Here is an 18569-nt window from a genome sequence, read left to right as displayed (position 1 = left end):
TTGTAAAATCCCCTTTAAACAAGATTAGAAAAAATAGATTTATCAAGCCACAAAACAGTCAAACTGACCAACATAGAAGCCAAAGAGTGAATCTCAAATGCAACAAAAGCACAATATCAAGTGACATTCAAAGGCAAATCAATTAGAATACCTTCAGATTTCCCAAACCAAGTCATGAAAGCCTGGAGTAACATATTCTAGACTCCAAAAGAAAATAACCTGCAGCCCAAAATTTCCCACTCAGCAAAACTATCTCTCAAACTCAATGGGGAAATAAAAATCTTCCATAACAAACACAAACTGAAAGAATTTATGTCTTCCAAACCAGCACTAGAGAAAATACACAAGAGATTAGCTGCAAAGAAGAAATAATAAACACCTAAACCAAAGAAACAATAGAGAAGGTCAGAGAGTATTGATACTTTCATTTTATATTTTTGGCATTCAGAACTGTTAAAAATTAACTTTCTGATCATATGGTGGATCCATTTCCCATTTTCTAAGGAATTTCCACATTGATCTCCATAGTGGCTGAACTACTTTGCAATCACACCAGCAGTGTAGAAGGGTTCCTATTTCCCCACATCCTCATCACCATTTATTGTTATTTGTCTTCTTTATGATTGCCGTTCTGATTGGGGTTATATAGAATATCAGTGTAGTTTTAATTTGCATTTCCCTGATTGCTAATGATGTTGAATATTTTTTCCACTAATTTCAGTTGTTTTAAACCACCTAGTTTAGCCTGGCGTGGTGGTGCACACCTGTGATCCCAGTGCTTGGGAGGCTGAGACAGGAGGATCACACAGGTTCAAAGCCAGCCTCAGCTACTTAGTGAGGCTCTCAGCAACTTAGTGAGACCTTGTTTACAAATAAAGTATAAAATAGGTCTGGGAAGATAGCCCAGAGGTAGAACAGCCTCTGAGTTCCACCACCAGTACCACCAAATAAATAAATAATTTAATAAAATAAACCACCTAGTTTTATGGTAATGTGCTACAGCAGCCCTAATAAACCAGTGTAACAGACACTAACAACTATTGTCAAAATATTGACATTAATTGACAATTAATTGACAATTAATTGACTATTAATATTAAAGTATTATCGATGGTGTTAACACAATAAAAACAGGCTGACCAATAGAATAGGATGAAGAGCCCAGAAACATCTCAATTCATATACAGAAACTTGATTTATGGTAGAGATGGCATAAAAGATCTGCTGGGGAACCACTGACTATTCAATAAGTAGTGATAAGAGAATTGCTTATTATATACTGGAAAAATTAAGTCAAATTCTTTTATGGCATGACATGGGATGTCCCTCAGAAAATTTCATATATTGGCAATATAGAAATATGCAGAAGTGAAATAAGTGAATCAGGCTTTAACCTCATCAGAGGATAAGCCTACTGATGGATTAATAATTCTAATTAATTTACTGGATGGTAATTATAAGCAGGAAGGTGTGGCCAAAGGAGACAAGTCATGGGGGGTATGGCTTTGGGGACTGTATATGTCCTTCTCTCTGCTTCTGGTTGACATGAGCTGAGTAGTATCCCTCTGCGACCCCTGCCACCATGATGTTTTTGCTTTGGAGCCAGACAACCATGGCATAAACCCCTAAAACTGTGAGCCCAAATAAATATTTTCTCCTCTAAATTGTCTTGTTGGGTATTTTGGGCATAATGACAGCTGTCTAAAATAAATACCTGGAATAAGTGCTGGGAGAACTGGCTATCCATTTGTAGAAAGATGGAACTAAACCCCTATATCTCACCATGCACAGAAATCAACTCAAGATGGATCAAAGACTTAGAAATCAGACCAGAGACTGTGAAGTTATTAGAGGAGAACATAGGCTCATCACTACAACATATAGGCACAGGCAGTAACTTTCTCAACAAAACCTCCAAAGCTCAGGAAATTAAAGCAAGAATCAACAAGTGGGATAGCATCAAACTAAAAAGTTTCTTCTCATCAAAGGAAACCATCAAGAACCTAAAGAGGAAGCCTACAGAATGTGAGAAGATCTTTACCAGTCACCACTCCGATAGGGGGCTAATATTCAGAATATACAAAGAGCTCAAAAGACTCTGCAGTAGCAAAGCAAACAACCCAATCAAGAAATGGGCAACTGAAATGAATAGACATTTTACAAAAGAAGAGATACAAATGGCCAATAGATTCATGAAAAGATGTTCTTCATCATTAGCCATCAGGGAGATGCAAATCAAAACTACACTGAGATTCCATCTAACCCCAGTCAGAGTGGCAAGCATAAAGAAATCAAACAATAATAAATGCTGGTGAGAATGTGGGGAAAAAGGAACTCTTTTACATTGTTGGTGGGAGTGCAAACTAGTTCAGCCACTATGGAGATCTGTGTGGAGATTCCTTAGAAAACTGGGAATAGATCCACCATACGATCCAGCTTTACCACTCCTGGGTATTTTTCCAAAGGGGTTGAAAACAGAGAACTACAGCAACATATGCATACCTATGTTCATAGCAGCACAATTTATAATAGCCAAAATTTGGAAACAACCTAGGCCCCCATCAACAGATGAATGGTTTGCAAAGTTATGGGAAATACACACAATGGAATTATATTCAGCTATTAAGAAGAACAAAATCATGTCATTTGTAAGAAGATGGAAAGGGCTGGAAAGCGTTATGTTAAGTGAGATCAGCCAAGCACAGAAAGAGAAGGGACATATGTTTCCTCTAATATGCCCAAATGAGTGAGCATTGGGGATACAAGAGGGACTCCAGATAATGGAAGGGAAATTTCAGCAAAATTTGAATGGAAAACTAAGAGAGGAAGGAGGCTGAACTTGATTGATGAGCGGCTATTTCCAAATAGGTGTAAAAGTACGAATATAGCAAGGTTATCCTGGGTATTAAGTATAGGGAGGGGGGAAGGGAAACGGGGGGGAGAGGGCACCAAATACAGATTAAATGTATAACATTTATTTTCAATAAAATAAATTAAAAATAAATAAATAAATAAATAAAAATAAAAACCTAAGCAGAGCGTGATGGCACACGCTTGTAATCCCTGTGCTTGGGAGGTTGAGACAGGAGGATCACACAGGTTTGAAGCCAGCCTCGGCTACTTAGTGAGACCCTGTTTCCAAATAAAGTATAAAATAGGTCTGGGAGTATAGCCCAGAGGTAGAAAAGCCCCTGGGTTCCACCCTCAGTACCACAAAAATAAAATTAAATAAATCCCTAAATCAAACAGACACGCAAATATCAATTCCATATAGAATAAGTCTTAAATGAGGAAAGGAAAATCAGGATTTTTAAAAGACAAGTAACATCAGAATCTAAAAGGATTTAGTATAAAAACAAAAGAAAAGAACCAATAAGAAAAGGATGATAACTTGATATTTAAAACTCAGAACCTCTGTTCATCCAAATATAAGATAATGAAAAGGAAAGTCACAAAGAATATAACCAAATACATATAATGGAAGAGGATTCATTTCCCGAAAAACATGTTTTTTTAATTTTTTCATACAGTATTTAAAAAATATTACTGGCGCATTATAGTCGTACATCTTAATGGAGTATAAGATGGAAGAGGCATACACTCACACATCACTCAATTAGCCCTCACCCAATTTCTACCCCATTCCCTCCCCCTCCCTCCTTCTTATGTAAAACATGTTTCTAATGAATTTATAAAGACAAAACTGCTGTGAAGATAGGCAACAAATCATGAGTATGCAATTGTAGAAGATGAAATATAAATGCTTCATTAATAATAAAAATGCAAATGAAATACATAATAAGATACTATTCATGGCAAAATTGAAAAATCAAATTGATAAATTTTGAGGAGAATATAGAGCAAGAATTCTCATGCTTTGCTAATAGTAATACAAATGTTTAAAGATGCTTTGGAAAATGACTGATCAGAATCAACTTGAGTCTGAGACAAGCCCATGATTCAGTGAAGCTCTTGAGCTTTTCACTTGGAGAGGATCTAGCACATGTGCTAGGAGATATGTAAAGACATTTTTTTTAACCTATTGAAATCATAAACAGATGTTTGTCAGAAATGAAATGAATTAGTAAGTAGTGGTGCATCCCTCTTAGAGCATTCTACAAAGAAGAGAAAATAAGTGAACTATTTTCTGTTTTGGAAATCATAGCAAGATGCTGTTTCAAAATAAAAAATAAAAAAACTGGGGTCTATCTTGAAGGAAGAATTATCCTGGGTTCAATACCGAATACCAAAAACAGATCTGTTTAAATAGCTATTGAAAGTAACATGTTATTTATTGGTTTTCATATTTAGAATGAGCTTACGTAAGGAACCTCACATTGTTTACAGCGAGAAAGGAGAGTATACTGAGGAGACAGTGTAAGTTGTTAAAGTTCTTATCTTTTAATTTAAAAAGATAGTGTTTATAGTTAATCTAAAGAGACACAGCAATACAGTGTCCTTTTTACACAGCTTTTACTTCTCTGTTACCTAATAGCTTTCAAAAGCTTAAAAGGCTGCCAGGCGTGGTGGCGCATGCTTGTAATCCCTGCACTTGGGAGGCGGAGACGAGGAGGATCCCGCAGGTTCGAAGCCAGCAGTGCTGGCTTAAGAGACCCTGTTTCCAAATAAAAATATAAAAATAGGTCTGGGAATGTAGCCCAGAGTTAGAGTAGAAGGGTTTCCAGGAATCCCAGTACCACCAAAACAACAACAACAAAAGCTTGAAAGGCTGTACTCCAAGCTAATATACTGGGTTTTTCTAAACAAATCTATGCCCTCCATAGTCATTCTTTTCATGGTAGAAAAAGAAAACACTACTCTATTTGGCATTTTTCTATGACACGTAGAGATGAGATCGCCAAAAGGTTTTACAATTAAGAAATGCCTTGTTAAATGCATAAGCTATCAAGGAAAACCGAAATATCTGAGGGCATAAACTTAAAACTAACATAAAGAATTAGAAATAGCTGGGCGTGGTGGTGCATTCTTGTAATCCCAGCATTTGGGAGGCTGAAACAGAAGGATTACGGTTCACAGACAGCCTCAGCTACTTAGTGAGGCCCTTTGCAACACAGTGAGACCCTGTTTCAAAATAAATAATAAAAAATAGGGCTGAGGGTGTGCTTAGAGATAGAATGCCTCGGAGTTCCATCCTCAGTACCACAAGAAAAAAAGAAATTAGAGACATAGCACATCTTTTTATATGATCCTTTAAGTACTTTCAAAAATAAAAAGCTAAGTTTAATATGCCAATCTATGTTGTTTTGTTAAAGAAAGCTAAAGAAAAAGAGTTAAAACAGGGAAAATATTTGTTTCGACAATTTCCCCAGAAGCTAAATGGTTGTCTGCTCTATAATCTACTACATACATGTAATGGTGCACAACACTATTTTAAGTATTTTGTAATAATCACAACTATATACCCTAAATACTGTATTATCTCCATGTTTCAGTAGGAAGACTGAGACACAAAGAGACAATCCCTATAATGCCCGTATTCAAATTGGTAGAAAGATAAACATTTAAATTTTTATTGAGCTTACCATTCTCTCAATCTGATGACTTCTTTCTATAAACTCTCTTGAGGATCTCATTTCATAATTTTCTTTGTATTTGATATTTGTGACTTTAAAAGAGGCAAGATAATAGAATGACTTATCATCTGAAAGATAAAACAAAAGATTCATGGTTCATTGTCATAAATTCTTTGTACCCACTCTGCCAAAGGGGCCACTATAATGTACTTTATTTCCACTTAGGACAAACATTATTATAGATACTTTTCAAATATTTTATAATTTCATCATTGTAGTCAGCCAAAATAGAAAATTCAGGTCCCAAAGTATACTTATCAAATGCTTCATTTATACATATTCATACAGAGAAACATTTTCATACAAATGGACATGCAGCATAGAATGGAAAGTAAATATTGAAAGTTAAAGGCTGAAAAGTCATAAAATGGGCCTATTTGCATAAAGATTGTAAAGGTATGTATATCACATTTAGGCTGTAATAGGAAGATATACTGAACAAACTGAATATTTTGTGCTGCTTCTAAGCTCACTTAAATAGAAGTCTATATTAATTGTTTTCACTTCCTTGATTCCCATTCACTTTTGTTTTTGAAGATTTAAAGAAGTTTATTAGAAAGATAGAAATACAGAGGATAGGTACAGCTCCATACCAGACTGGCATGGAGGGGTGAATACACCCTCCCATTCACTTTTAATTCTCTGAAATCTATTAACAATACCACTAAAACATCCACTGTTAAGGACGAGAGTTGTAATATCCATGGTTTATTTATTTTTTGTTGTTGTTTTTCTCAATTTCTTTGTGACACCAATCATATTCTTCTGTGTGTGTGTGTGTGTGTGTGTGTGTGTGTGTGTGTGTGTGTGTGTGTTTTCTGGGTTTAGAACTCAGGACCTCGCTGGGCGTGGTGGCTCACGCTTGCAATCCCCACACTTGGGAGGTGGAGACAGGAGGATCGCACAGGTTCTAAGCCAGCCTTTCTGACTTAAGAGACCCTGTTTCCAAAAATAAAAATATAAAATAGGTATGGGAGTGTAGCCCGGAGGTAGAAGAGTTCCATTCCCAGTACCACCAAAAAGAAAAAAAAGAGAAAATAAAAGAACCCAGGACCTCAAAAACACACTAGGTAACACTAGCACTAAGCTATATTCCAAACTTGCAGTCATATTCTTTGAAAACCCATCGTTAGCTTTATGAAACTATGTTTTTAATTTCTTCCTTCTTCCTTGAACAATTCTCTTTTACAATGAAAAGCTCTTGATTTCCATCTTGATTCTTAGCTTCCTCACATCCTATCTTGGGTGTGGTCCAACTATGCACTTCTTGGTGATTTTAACTGGTATAACCTAGTATTCATTTGTTCCCCCTAACACTCTAGACCATCTCTTTGTTATGATTTTCAACTGCTTGACAACTCATTTCAGAAGAATATTTATTGTGCATTCATTACGCACTTCAAATATACTATAATGTTTCCCAAGTGAAATAACCATTTACCTCTTCTTTACTCAACTTGATCTACTTCCTACATTTTTTGTGTACATCCACATGTTCACACAAGGTCTATCTTCATCCAATAAATCTTTCAGTCTTTAAAGACTATGGATACAACCCATTTGATCTCTCCAATTTTTTACCTCACCCACAGGGGCTACATCCTTAATTTGGATCTTTATTAACTATTTAGCTGATGTTTACTCAAAACAAAATGACTTTTTAATCTATATCCCCTCTCTTAATTATAATCTCATTATAAGCTATATCATACAGACTAGAACTCTTGAAGCAATCTGATTCTCTTCTAATTAATCATCAGGTTCTGACAATATCATTTCAGTTTAAAAAATCCATTTTCTTCACAAATTCTACGTCTGCTAAAGATCCAGTTTGTGTCCTTATAATTGGCTGAACTAGTTTCTAACTAGTATCTTTGCCTCCAGTTCTGTTCAAATCCATTCTATAATGTTTACAATTATAAATTTGATAGTACAACTTCTCCAACCAAAACATTATAATTTTTTCCACTGTCAGTGGGAAATAGTCACAGCTTTTTGACTATGAACTACTAAGTTTTTCTTGTCCTGGAGCCTGCCTATCTCTTCAGTAAATTCTTTGTCACATTCTCCTTATAATTTATGTTGAAACCTCACTAAAATGTATTTGTCTGCATTTACTATGTTGTTTTCTTTCCTTATGATTTTGGTTTTGCTACCACTTTAACCTGAAATGCCCTTTTTGGGGAATATTCTTTCCCTAGACTTCCCCACAGAAAGGTTTTTTTTATTTTTTCTCTAGGAAAAATTACTTAAAGTAATAAGATAGATGATGACTCAATTATAAATGAAAAAAATGAGAAACTTAGGAACTTCACAATAACAAAAGTTCCAATTACTGATTGATTCCTGGACAGACTGTTGATTGGGCACACACAAATTGAAATTACAATGACAATACTAAAACCTACACCAAATTATCAAATATATAAAGATGTGACAATACTAAATACTGGTGATGACATGGAGCAGTAAGAACTGTCATATGGTGCTGGAACAAAATAGCTTGGTATTAGTCATAAAAATAAAACAAACAAACAAGAAAATAACATAAATATATGCCCAATGACCCAGAAATGGATCATCTCTGTTTCCTAAGCACACTCTTTAATTTATATATTAAGAAGATTCAGAGTAGGATTACTCGAGTGTTTAACACCTGAAATAATCCAAATTTCCATAAACACTTGAATAGATAAGTACATTTCAGCATGTTTAAGACAATAGAGTACTAGCAAATAGTGAAAATTAGTGAAACAAAGCTGCCTAAAACAAGGCGGATGACTTATGTCACAATTTTGAGTGGAAGTGAGCCTTGAATATGTGGAAAAATACTATTATATTCATTTAATATTCAAATTATATTTGGCTTTTCAAAATTTTATTTTCTTTGGTAAAATAAAAAATAAGAATTCAAATGAATTCTACAAAATGCTGCCATGGTTTGGATGTAGTTTGTCTCCCAGGGCTCATGTGTTGGGGATGGGGGCGCTAGCTCTACTGTAGAGCAATCCCCCGGCATGTGAGAGGCCCTGGGTTTTATTCACTGTACCAGGAAGACAAGAAAATAGGAAAAAGAAGTAGAGTTTAGTGAAAGGTGATTAGGCCATTAGAGGAGCTGCTCTCAGAGGGAATTAATACTGCTATTGTGAAGTTAATTGTTTTCCTAAAGAATAGATTGTTACAAAAGAGCAAGGCAGAATCCTTCCTTCTCCCTAGCTTCCTGTCTCTCCAGATAATCTCTCCTGTGTGCTCCTCCATGATGCCATTTGCCTTGCAAAGGAGACCCAAGCAAAGGAGACCCAAACAAGATGCCAGACCAGTGGGGTTGCCCATTTTGAACCTTCAGCCTTCCAAACTATGAGCTAAGTCACCTCTTTTGTCAGTACCCAGTTTCAAGTATGTTGTTACAGCAATAGGACACAGAATATGACAAGCAGCTAATACTCAATAAGACAAAAGTTATTTTTAAGGTAATAATAAAAATTGTAATGTATGATAAAAATTATGAAATTATGAATATAAGACACTAGAGAGAAAAGAAATAGCCCCTAACATTCAGAAACTGATGTGGTACGGTCAGCTGGGAACTGGTATTCTGTAGGACATTAGCATTGGATGAAGCCATTTTTGTGGCCATATTAGATCTAGACAAAATATTCCACATAATATGTCTGAACTCAAGCAAAAGCTTGAATGTTGTTCAAAAGAGCAAAACAAATCAAAATAGAAAAGAAACATCTCTTTATCTTGGCCCATAGGGTGGCTTCTGTTTTTCTAATACTTAACTGCTGGTTTGGCTTCACTTCACTGTTCCTGCCTTTAGAGGGGTTTATTTTTAAGACACCTAAACACAGCATTACTCAAATTTTCTACAGCATTTCTTCCAGAGGAAAAACCTAGAACATTCAAACTTCCTCCAAATTACCTAACACAAAGCAAAATTTTATATAGCATTATTTTTAACAATCTCTCACAAAGCAGCCCTGTGGTTTCCCATAACATGTTTATCATTAACAGTGATAAACCCAGCCATAAATGTGTTGTCATAATCTTTGACTGGAGGGAAAATTGGCAGTGAAGAATTAATTGGTTAAAATTGTAATACAGCTAAAGCCGATAATTCACAATTATTGAGATGTTTAGGATCAGAATAACTCCATAAAATATACTTCAATCCTGGTGAGGTTACTTGTACCAGTAAGTCTGCGGAAATTCTTATTTTTATTGTAATAATTTCATGTATTTGATTATTTTCCTCTTCTTCCTTTGAATCTATTCATTTATAATCTTTTAATGCCACATTTTTGTGGTACCAGGGATTAAGCCTAGGGGCCTTCTACCTCTGTGCTACACCCGTAGACATTTTTATTTGTAACTTTTCAACCAGAGTCTTGCTAAATTACAGCATGCTGGCTCAAACCTGTAATCCTCCTGTCTCCGTCTCCCAAACACTGGTATTACAGGTGTAGGCCACCACAGTTTAAAAATAATTTTTCTTCTTGTTATCAGCCTGGTTACTGCAATGCAGTTTCCTTCACTGAGTCCTTTATCCTATGAAAATGTGCATATTACTTTTTAAAACTATATGTGTCTCATTATCCCTTCTACTTGTTCATCCTTTGTCATAGTTCACTTTTTATGGGTGGTACTGGGGGTTGAACCTAGGGGCATTCTACCTCTGAGCTACACCCCCAGCACTATTTTTTATTCTTTATTTTGAAACCGGGTCTCACTGAGTTGCAGAGGGCCTCACGAAGTAGCTGAGGCTGTCCATGAACCACAATCCTTCTGTCTCAGCTTCTCAAGTGACTTCTTAAATAAATTTCTATGTCTCTGACTGGCATGTGCTGGAATTATTTCCTTTATTTAAGCCAAGAACTCCCCCCATCCTCCCCCAGCAGAACTCCTCAGAGCCTTCTTGAATCATCTCTTCTCCCATGACAATGACATTTAGGTTTTCACTGAGTTTCTCTGTGCTTAGTCCTTTCCATCTTTGAAGTAAGAGGGAGAAAAGTCAATTTTAATGTCTCTAGCAGTATGTTGGCAAAGCTGGTTTCTTCTGGAGGTTGTAAGGGGAAAATCTGTGTCATGTCTTTCTCTAGAGACTATCCTCATTCCTTGGCTCTAGACCCCACTTCACATTGTCCCATTCTCCCCTTTTGTTGTCCTATTGGCATCTTCCTTTGGCCTTTTCCTTTTTTTTTTTTTTTGCAGGTCTGGGGATAGAACCCAGAGGCATTCTACCTCCGAGCTACACTCCCTGCCCTATTTTTTATTCTTTATTTTGAAACCAGGTCTCACTGAGTTGCAGAGGGCCTCACTAAGTAGCTGAGGCTGTCCACAAACCACAATCCTCCGGTCTCACCCTCCCAAATGCTGGGATTACAAGCATGCGCCACCACACCCGGCTTCCTTTTCTTATAAGAACACTTGTAGTTGTATTTAGAACCCACCAGAAAATACAGAATAATTTTCTTATCTCAAATTTTTAATGAGGTTTGGAACATTCATTTGCCGTATAAGTAACACAGATTCTGAAGATTATAGACATCTTTGGGTGAGGATGGAGCATTAATCAGCCTTTCACAACCTCTGTAATTGGTTTGGGGGATTTTTGTACATGATCTTTGTCATCATTTTTACTCTTCCTTCAGTTATTCTCTTTTAAAAACTGGCAGCAATGAGGATAGAGAATATGTCCACAGAATTACTTCATTGCTTTTTAACCTAAATAAAATCCCAAGTAAAATATGAAAAAGATAAAATTTGCAGGGAGTAATTTATGTTTTATATTACCAGAGTCTATAAAATTGATATTATCAATCTCCCAATAAATGTGTCAGAAAAGTAAGCTGGGCATGTTGTACAATACTTCATTTCTTCTCTGGAGGGCTTTCTAGTATGGTTTTACTCTTATGACTGATGGGAGTGCTTACATTTTAGTAAATTTCCAATCACCTGTGATTGCAAACATATGAATCAAAGGTAAAAGTAAATGAATCTTAGTTGATTATCATTTGCTTCTCTATGGTGCTGACTAGTCATTTCTACATATAATTAGGAATTAATTCTGAGCTTTCTCTTCCCCCTCCTGTCATGACACAAATACGGTTTTCTTTCAAAAGTAATGCTTGATTATTATCTGTTAAAGTTATTTTCAGGTAATATTTTTATATCATGAGGATTTCTTGAGGAAACTTATTGATATATTGGTACTGATGAAAACTTATTAAACTCATCACAGGATATGATTTATCTTTATTTTCAAGGTTTTCTCATTTTTCTTTCACCTTTTTATATGTGTTTCTTTTAGATGCATCTTTCCATAACTGCATATATCAACTTTACTGGGTAGAAATATGTAACACAGAGCTCACTGTAATTTAATAGAGCAAATTCTAATTGAGCATCAATATAAGTTAGTATTTAAAATGTTAATGTCATGCAAATGTCATATTTTATTATATTTTTTATGGTACTGGGGACGGAACCCAGAGGCATTCTACCTCTGTACTACACCTCCAGCCCTATTTCTATTCTTTTATTTAAAACAAGGTCTCACTAATTTGAATATGACCTCACTAAGTTGCTGAGGCTGGCTACAAAGCTCTGATCCTCCTGTCTCAGCTTTCTATGTACTGGGATTACAAGTGTGCACCATGATGCCGATTAAGTGTCATTGAATATTTACTTAGGCAATAGAAATGTGACCTTGATACTTACCCTCAACAACAAAATGAGTAACAATACCAATTGCAATTCCTATAATTGCTACAATTGCCAATGTGAAAAGAGCTAGACGTATTGGGTCCCAAAATTGCTGTCTTCTTGGATATTCAACTCGTGGGTATTCAGGTTCTGAAAATTCAACTGGTCTGTGATAACAAAAAGAAAGAAAAAATAGTGTTACAATAAAAGATGAATTATGTTTCTACTTTATGTTCATTTGCTATGTTCCTCTGTGAACATAGTTTATATTGCCAAATAATACTAAATTTGTAAGTTTTGAGAACTCTAGGTTTTAACTAGCACACATGCTCCCAACACTTCAACACAGTACACATTTTAAAGTTCTGCTGACATTGTGTTTCAAATGATAATATCCCCCACTGCATTTTGTCTGGCATACTGGCTACTTGAAATTTTCATAATTATTTTCGAAGTCTTGAACATGGTTATTTATATTGTATTACTACTTTCAATGAAATCACAGCTTGTGAATTATACTTGACAAAACGTCAGTATTCCAGAGTCCCATCACCTTCACTTTAGCCCCTTCTCACTGGTGCACTACTTCCTTTTCCCACATCGTACACCTTTTGGATTATCTGTCTCCAACTTGAAAGTTGGCATTTACTTAACTCTATTGTCTAAATCCTCCAAAAGAATTCAATATAATGATATCTTGCAAGTGAGTGTTTCTCTATAAAAGTTTTTATTCTTTGAATATTATTTAATAAAAATGTATCATAAGCTTTAACTTAATGCAATAATGGAAAATCCTTAGAATAGTACCTAACACATTAGAATAATATCTCTGAAACTCTTCTAGATCACATGAGGTCTGAAGATTTTAAGATATACTCTGTTTTTAATATGCTCACACTTTAAAAGAGGAGAAAGACATGGAAAGTAGCTATTATGTAGTATGAACTATGCTAAAAATAATTTTATACAAGAAAAGGTAGCAATTAGCATTTTGGAGGAGTGTGAGTTTCAGAATGCCTTATTATGTAGAATACACTATTAAAACCTACTAGGCAGAAAAAAGAAAGAGTAGAGAAAACAAAAACAAAAGAATAAGAACAACAAAAAGGTATAGATGTGAAAAAAACGTTCATTGCCAATAATTAGCATTAGAAACAAAAATATAAACAAAATATGGCTTTTGCTTTTAAAGAACTAATGTTTTACAAAGTATGTCTAGACTAATTTCTCTCTGTCCTACACTAATGGAGGAGAGCCTGGCAGCACAGGTGCTTGGGATGAGCTCATGAGGAGGCTCATAATACAAATAAAAGATCTAGAAATTTCCTCTGCAGGAGCAGAGAAGTCAATACAATTTTAACCAGGCAGTAAATTAATACTAATTATGCATGCATGAATAGAGGACAGACAGGTAGGCCAGGCTAGGTGTCATATTGAAGGTTCCAGGAGAGAGATGGTAAGGACTGAAATAAGGATATAGTGTGGGATGGAGAGGACAAGACAAATTTAGCTCTAATTCTCCAGCTTTGTTGAGTAATTGATTAGGTGTGGGGAAAGAAAAGGATTAGTGGCTCACTTATTTGGATGTCTAGGCAAATGGTTGTACCTCCAGGCAGGATGAGAAAGAGCAGAGAAAAAGAAAGTGTTTCCAGTATAGACATTAATACTTTTTTAAAAAGAGCAATTTAATCTCCTTATACTTGAGCCTGAGACAAATGGAAAGAATTTTGTAAGCACTTTCTCTCTGACTCATTTTATTTTAGTTGTGTCAGAAACACGTTTGCATTATTATAATAAAAGCAGCTATTAATGTTGAAAGCACACAGCCCAGAAAAAATAATTACTATTGTTCTCATGTGCAATGCTTTTCTTCTGACTCATAGCCCAAATCTCTATTTCCAAAATGTATGGCAATAAGTAATCTTGAGTATTTATTTTGTGGATGTTTTGACTGTTGTAATTCATTTTTATTCTCATTCCCAATTCTCCCTGTTTTGTTGATTTCCTTGCTATATCCTAAATCCTTCAAAAATCAAGAAATCATGAGAATCAAATTTTATCACGTTTATGGGAATGATGACAATGTATCAGATCATAACACAGCATCATTATAGAGGAGTCTTTTTATTTTATTATGGTCACAATTAATTTTAAAATGAGTTTCACCTGTCTGATGACCAGCTATTTCAGTCTGATATAACCAAAATGCTGATTTTTGTCTTATGAGAAGGTTGAGCATTACCAAATGTTAATTTCTGTGTTTTTAAGTATAACAGGCAGAAATGGTATGCAGATATATGAATAAAAGTGTATTTGAAGGTCAAAAAGAAATCACGAATAGTGTTTTTTCACTACCACTCAAAAGAATTATTTATAAAATTGGCAAGGGAAAACAATCTACATATATTGGATAAAAATGAGAATAATTTAAGCGAATTTGAGAAACATGATTTAACAGGTCTGATTTAGTTTCACTGATGGCAATTGGATTCTCTGTGAGAGATCTTTTCGTGGTAAGATGTTGGCAATGCTGAAAAACAAAACTCAGAAACACTGCTAATGTTGAGAAGAAAGAGGAAGGAGTGAGGGACACCATCAAGGTGGCTGAATAGAGGGTCCCAATGCTCAGCTACTCCATAAAGAAGGACCAAATAACAAATAAATAGCTGTATTTCAAGGAGCATGTCTGAGGAAAACCACTGGAATTCAGTAGAAAAGTGAAAGGAACCCAATGTGGCATGGAAACTTGGGATGGCAGCAAAGAGAATGGAAAGAAGTAATCATGACCCTGGCTTCCCAACTTGCATCATCTCAGAGCCCTGTGGAACTCCCCATTGCAAAAGAAATGTAAGCAGGAGATCTGCAGTGGAGCCCATAGGCATTACAGACACCTGCAGCTCTAACCACGGGGGAGTCCCACAGTCCTCACAGGCCTTGCTCCCTAAACAGAACTCCTGTTGTGTTCCTCAACTTCTGGGGAACCAAGCTGCTACACAGTATGGTGCTATCTTGAGCATGGAGCTCCTGTTAGAGTGTTTCCTCCCCTAGAGAGTGAGCCATTGCATCTCCCCATTCTCAAGGCTTCTCCTGTCATTCCACATGCAGAAGGCTGCAACTCCATGACCTCCACCAGAGCCAGCAGTACATCTGTGACTCTGCTACCCAAGCCTGCACAGTGGCCTCTACCCCAAGGAACAAGTGGGGGAGCTGAAGACTGGCCTGCCAGGAAGCCCCTACCTTTAAGGATGCCACACATCAAAGGCTCCACCTCATTTACTGCATGTTCCCAAGACGTAAAAACCAGCCATGCTGGCAGCCTCTGACCACAGTAAAACCATAACATTGTCTTCACAAACATCTATAATCTAGCCTACTGAGGAACTTGCAAAGACTACTGACACTGGTTACAGCCAAGGAGGATCACAGCCTCAAGGCCAGCCTCAGCAACTTAGTGAGACCCTGTTTCCAAATTAAATTAATAATTATAACAATTAAAATGGCCAGGGATATAGCTCAGAGGTAGAATGCTCCTGCTTTCAATTTCGAGCACCCAAACAAAAGTGGAAGAAGTGGTTGTTTGGTCAGTTGAACAAAGACAAAAGAAAAAGAAAAAAAGAAACATAATAAATTGAGGAAATATGACATCTCCAAAGAAACACAGTAATGCACTAATAATAGATCCTAAAGAAGAGAAAATATTAAAAAGGAATTAAAAATAAGATCTTAGGAGAACTCAGAGAAGCACATAGATAGGCAAAAAAAATCTAGAAAATAATTCATGATCTGAATGAGAAATTCAACAAATATATATATAATAAAAAAACAACTAGTACACTTGGAACTGAAGTATTCAATGAGTACAATAAACATAGAATCAAGAACCTCAAAAACAGGCTAGATCAAGCACATGAAAGGATTTCCAAACTTGGAGACAGGTCTTTTGAAATAACACAGTCAGACAAAATAAGTGAGTGTGCGTGTGGTGGAGGGCCAATTATCTTGTCGCAAAATTTAAAATTATAGAAACATTTAAGTTGTGATGCCATTATAATTTTCATTATGAGGCAAATCTATTTTGGGAGTTGATATGAATTTTAAAGGTAAGGAATACAAATCAGAAAAATACAAAATAAATGACCTTGGTTTTGTTCAAAAGGCACATGAAGACACATTATGTATCATGATGATTAGTGACTTCAGAAGCACTAAGAACTGATAAAGTGATAGAAATCAGGAGAATTGAGAGCAAGAAGTAGTGATCAATATTAGCTTCCTCACAGCTAGTAATGGCCAATTTGAGAGATAACAGAGAATGGCAAAATTTCAGAGTACGAAAAGAAATTGCACGATACCCAGCTTCTTTATTAGACTGTGGGATAGTTCTGCATGTAGGAGAGGATATCAGTCCTGTTAAGTTCTACTTTCATAATAGAATATAATATAGAACATATAAGACATTTAAGAAATTAGCTATAATAATTTCTTGAGTTTTTAAACATTTCTTAATTTTTTTTTATTTTAGACCATTAAAAGATATGTACCTTCTGAAGGAATTAGAGTGGTCAGGGAAGAGCACTCTGCAAATAAATGTAACATATGAACAGAGACATAAACAAAGTGAAGGATGGAGCCATGTAGATATCTGAGGGGGGAGTAAAATCAGCAAAAGAATAGTGAGCATAAGGACCTGGATATGGGACAGACTTGGTGAGTTTGCAGAAGAGCAGAAGGTCAGGTTGGTATGGCCAATGTGCTGTGAGCAAGCACAAGTGTGAAGACAACGAGGCCAGAGAAAATTATGGACCAGATTATAATCCAGAAGACCATGATAGACTCCTTCAATTCATTCTGAGTAAGAAGGCAAGCCACTGTAGAGTTTTGATCAAGGTGTTGAAATAATCATTTTAAAAGGATCACCCTGTGGAGAATACACAGCCTAAGGGTGGTGGTGGTATGGAGGGACATGATTCAGTGGGTGAAAGGTAGAAGCAGCAAAATTTATGTGGAACCACTGCAATATTTCATGTGAGAAATGATGATTGCTTGGGCTAGAAAGTCCAAAACTAGTTAGTCTTTGGATAGTTGCATTAGCAGTAAAGAGATTAGAATAAATGATTGCATTCAGGTTGCAGTCATTGTAGACAGAATTTGCTAAAGAGTTGGCAGGAGAATATAAATGAGAAGAGCTAAGTCATTTTCCAAGCTGTTCAGCCTGAGGAGAGGAATATATGATAATATAGTGGCTTTGAAACATTTTGAAAGTGGTAAGACTCATTTCTCTAGTTGATGCTTATATATCTATGAATAATACAGATTTAAAATAGGTCTGTCAGCCAGGCATGGTGGCACATACCTATAATCCTAGTACTTGGGAGGCTGACATAGGAGGATTATAGCTTGAGGCCAACCTTATCAACTTATCCAGTCTTTCAGCAACTTATTGAGGCCCTCTTTCAAAATAAAAACTAAAGCCGGGCGTGGTGGCGCACGCTTGTAATCCCCGTGCTTGGGAGGCGGAGACAGGAGGATTGTGCTGTTTTCAAGCCAGCTACGCTGTCTTAAGAGGCCCTGTTTCCAAAAATAAAAAAGTATAAAATAGGTCTGGGGGTGTAGCCTGGAGATAGAAGGGCTTCCAGGACCCCAGTACCACCAAAAATAAAAAAATAAAAAATAAAATAGGGCTAGAGATATGACTTGGAGGCATAATGTCCCTGGGTTCAATTCATAGTACCTAAACAAAAATAAAAACAAAACACTCAAATAGAGCTATCTTGAGATGAAGAAAGTATACAGAACTCTAACAGCATGTAATATTTCCAATGACAAACACCTTGAGACAAATTTGCAAAAACTAACTGCTGAATTTTAAAGACATACAAAATCTTGTTTATGAATCCAGGAACGTGCTACTTCCAAGCTACACCTCCAGGCCTTTTTCAAATGTTTGAAATGGGTTCTCAGTAAGTTGCTAAAGTCTAACTTAGTGTTGATGCTAGCCTTGAACCTGTGATCCTGGCTCAATCTCCCAAGTACTTGGATTACAGACATGTGGCACCACGCCCAGGTAACATATAAAAGCTTTGACAAAACTCTGAAGACCCTCCATGATGGAGCCCGTGACAGCCTGATCTGTCATATGGCCCTTATGCATCTCTTTCACCCATGGGACACATCTTCATTTTTCAAGGGTCTCTATAAAGTCTTTTACACATAGGAAACTCAGGCAGGCTTGCTTTCACTTGTAATTAAGGAACCAGCAGGCAGGTG

General features: G+C 36.1%; 1 protein-coding gene across 1 annotated transcript in view; it reads right to left on the bottom strand.

Annotated features, from left to right (window-relative positions):
* Positions 1-12903, bottom strand: part of LOC308264100 (transmembrane protease serine 11F) — a gene marked incomplete at both ends in the record, with an annotated part of 42739 nt that extends 29836 nt beyond the window's left edge. The window contains 3 exons of the mRNA XM_080697231.1: positions 5544-5662; positions 12318-12469; positions 12878-12903. Coding sequence (XP_080553357.1) covers positions 5544-5662; positions 12318-12469; positions 12878-12903 — 297 coding nt within the window. The remainder of the gene's footprint in view (positions 1-5543; positions 5663-12317; positions 12470-12877) is intronic.
* Positions 12904-18569: the final 5666 nt, after the last annotated feature.

This window comes from Muscardinus avellanarius, assembly GCF_963383645.1.
Source record: "Muscardinus avellanarius genome assembly, chromosome: 6".
NCBI classification, from domain to species: Eukaryota; Metazoa; Chordata; class Mammalia; order Rodentia; family Gliridae; genus Muscardinus; species Muscardinus avellanarius.
The sequence above is the reverse complement of the archived record's forward strand: the minus strand, read 5'-3'. Positions and strand labels throughout refer to the sequence as shown.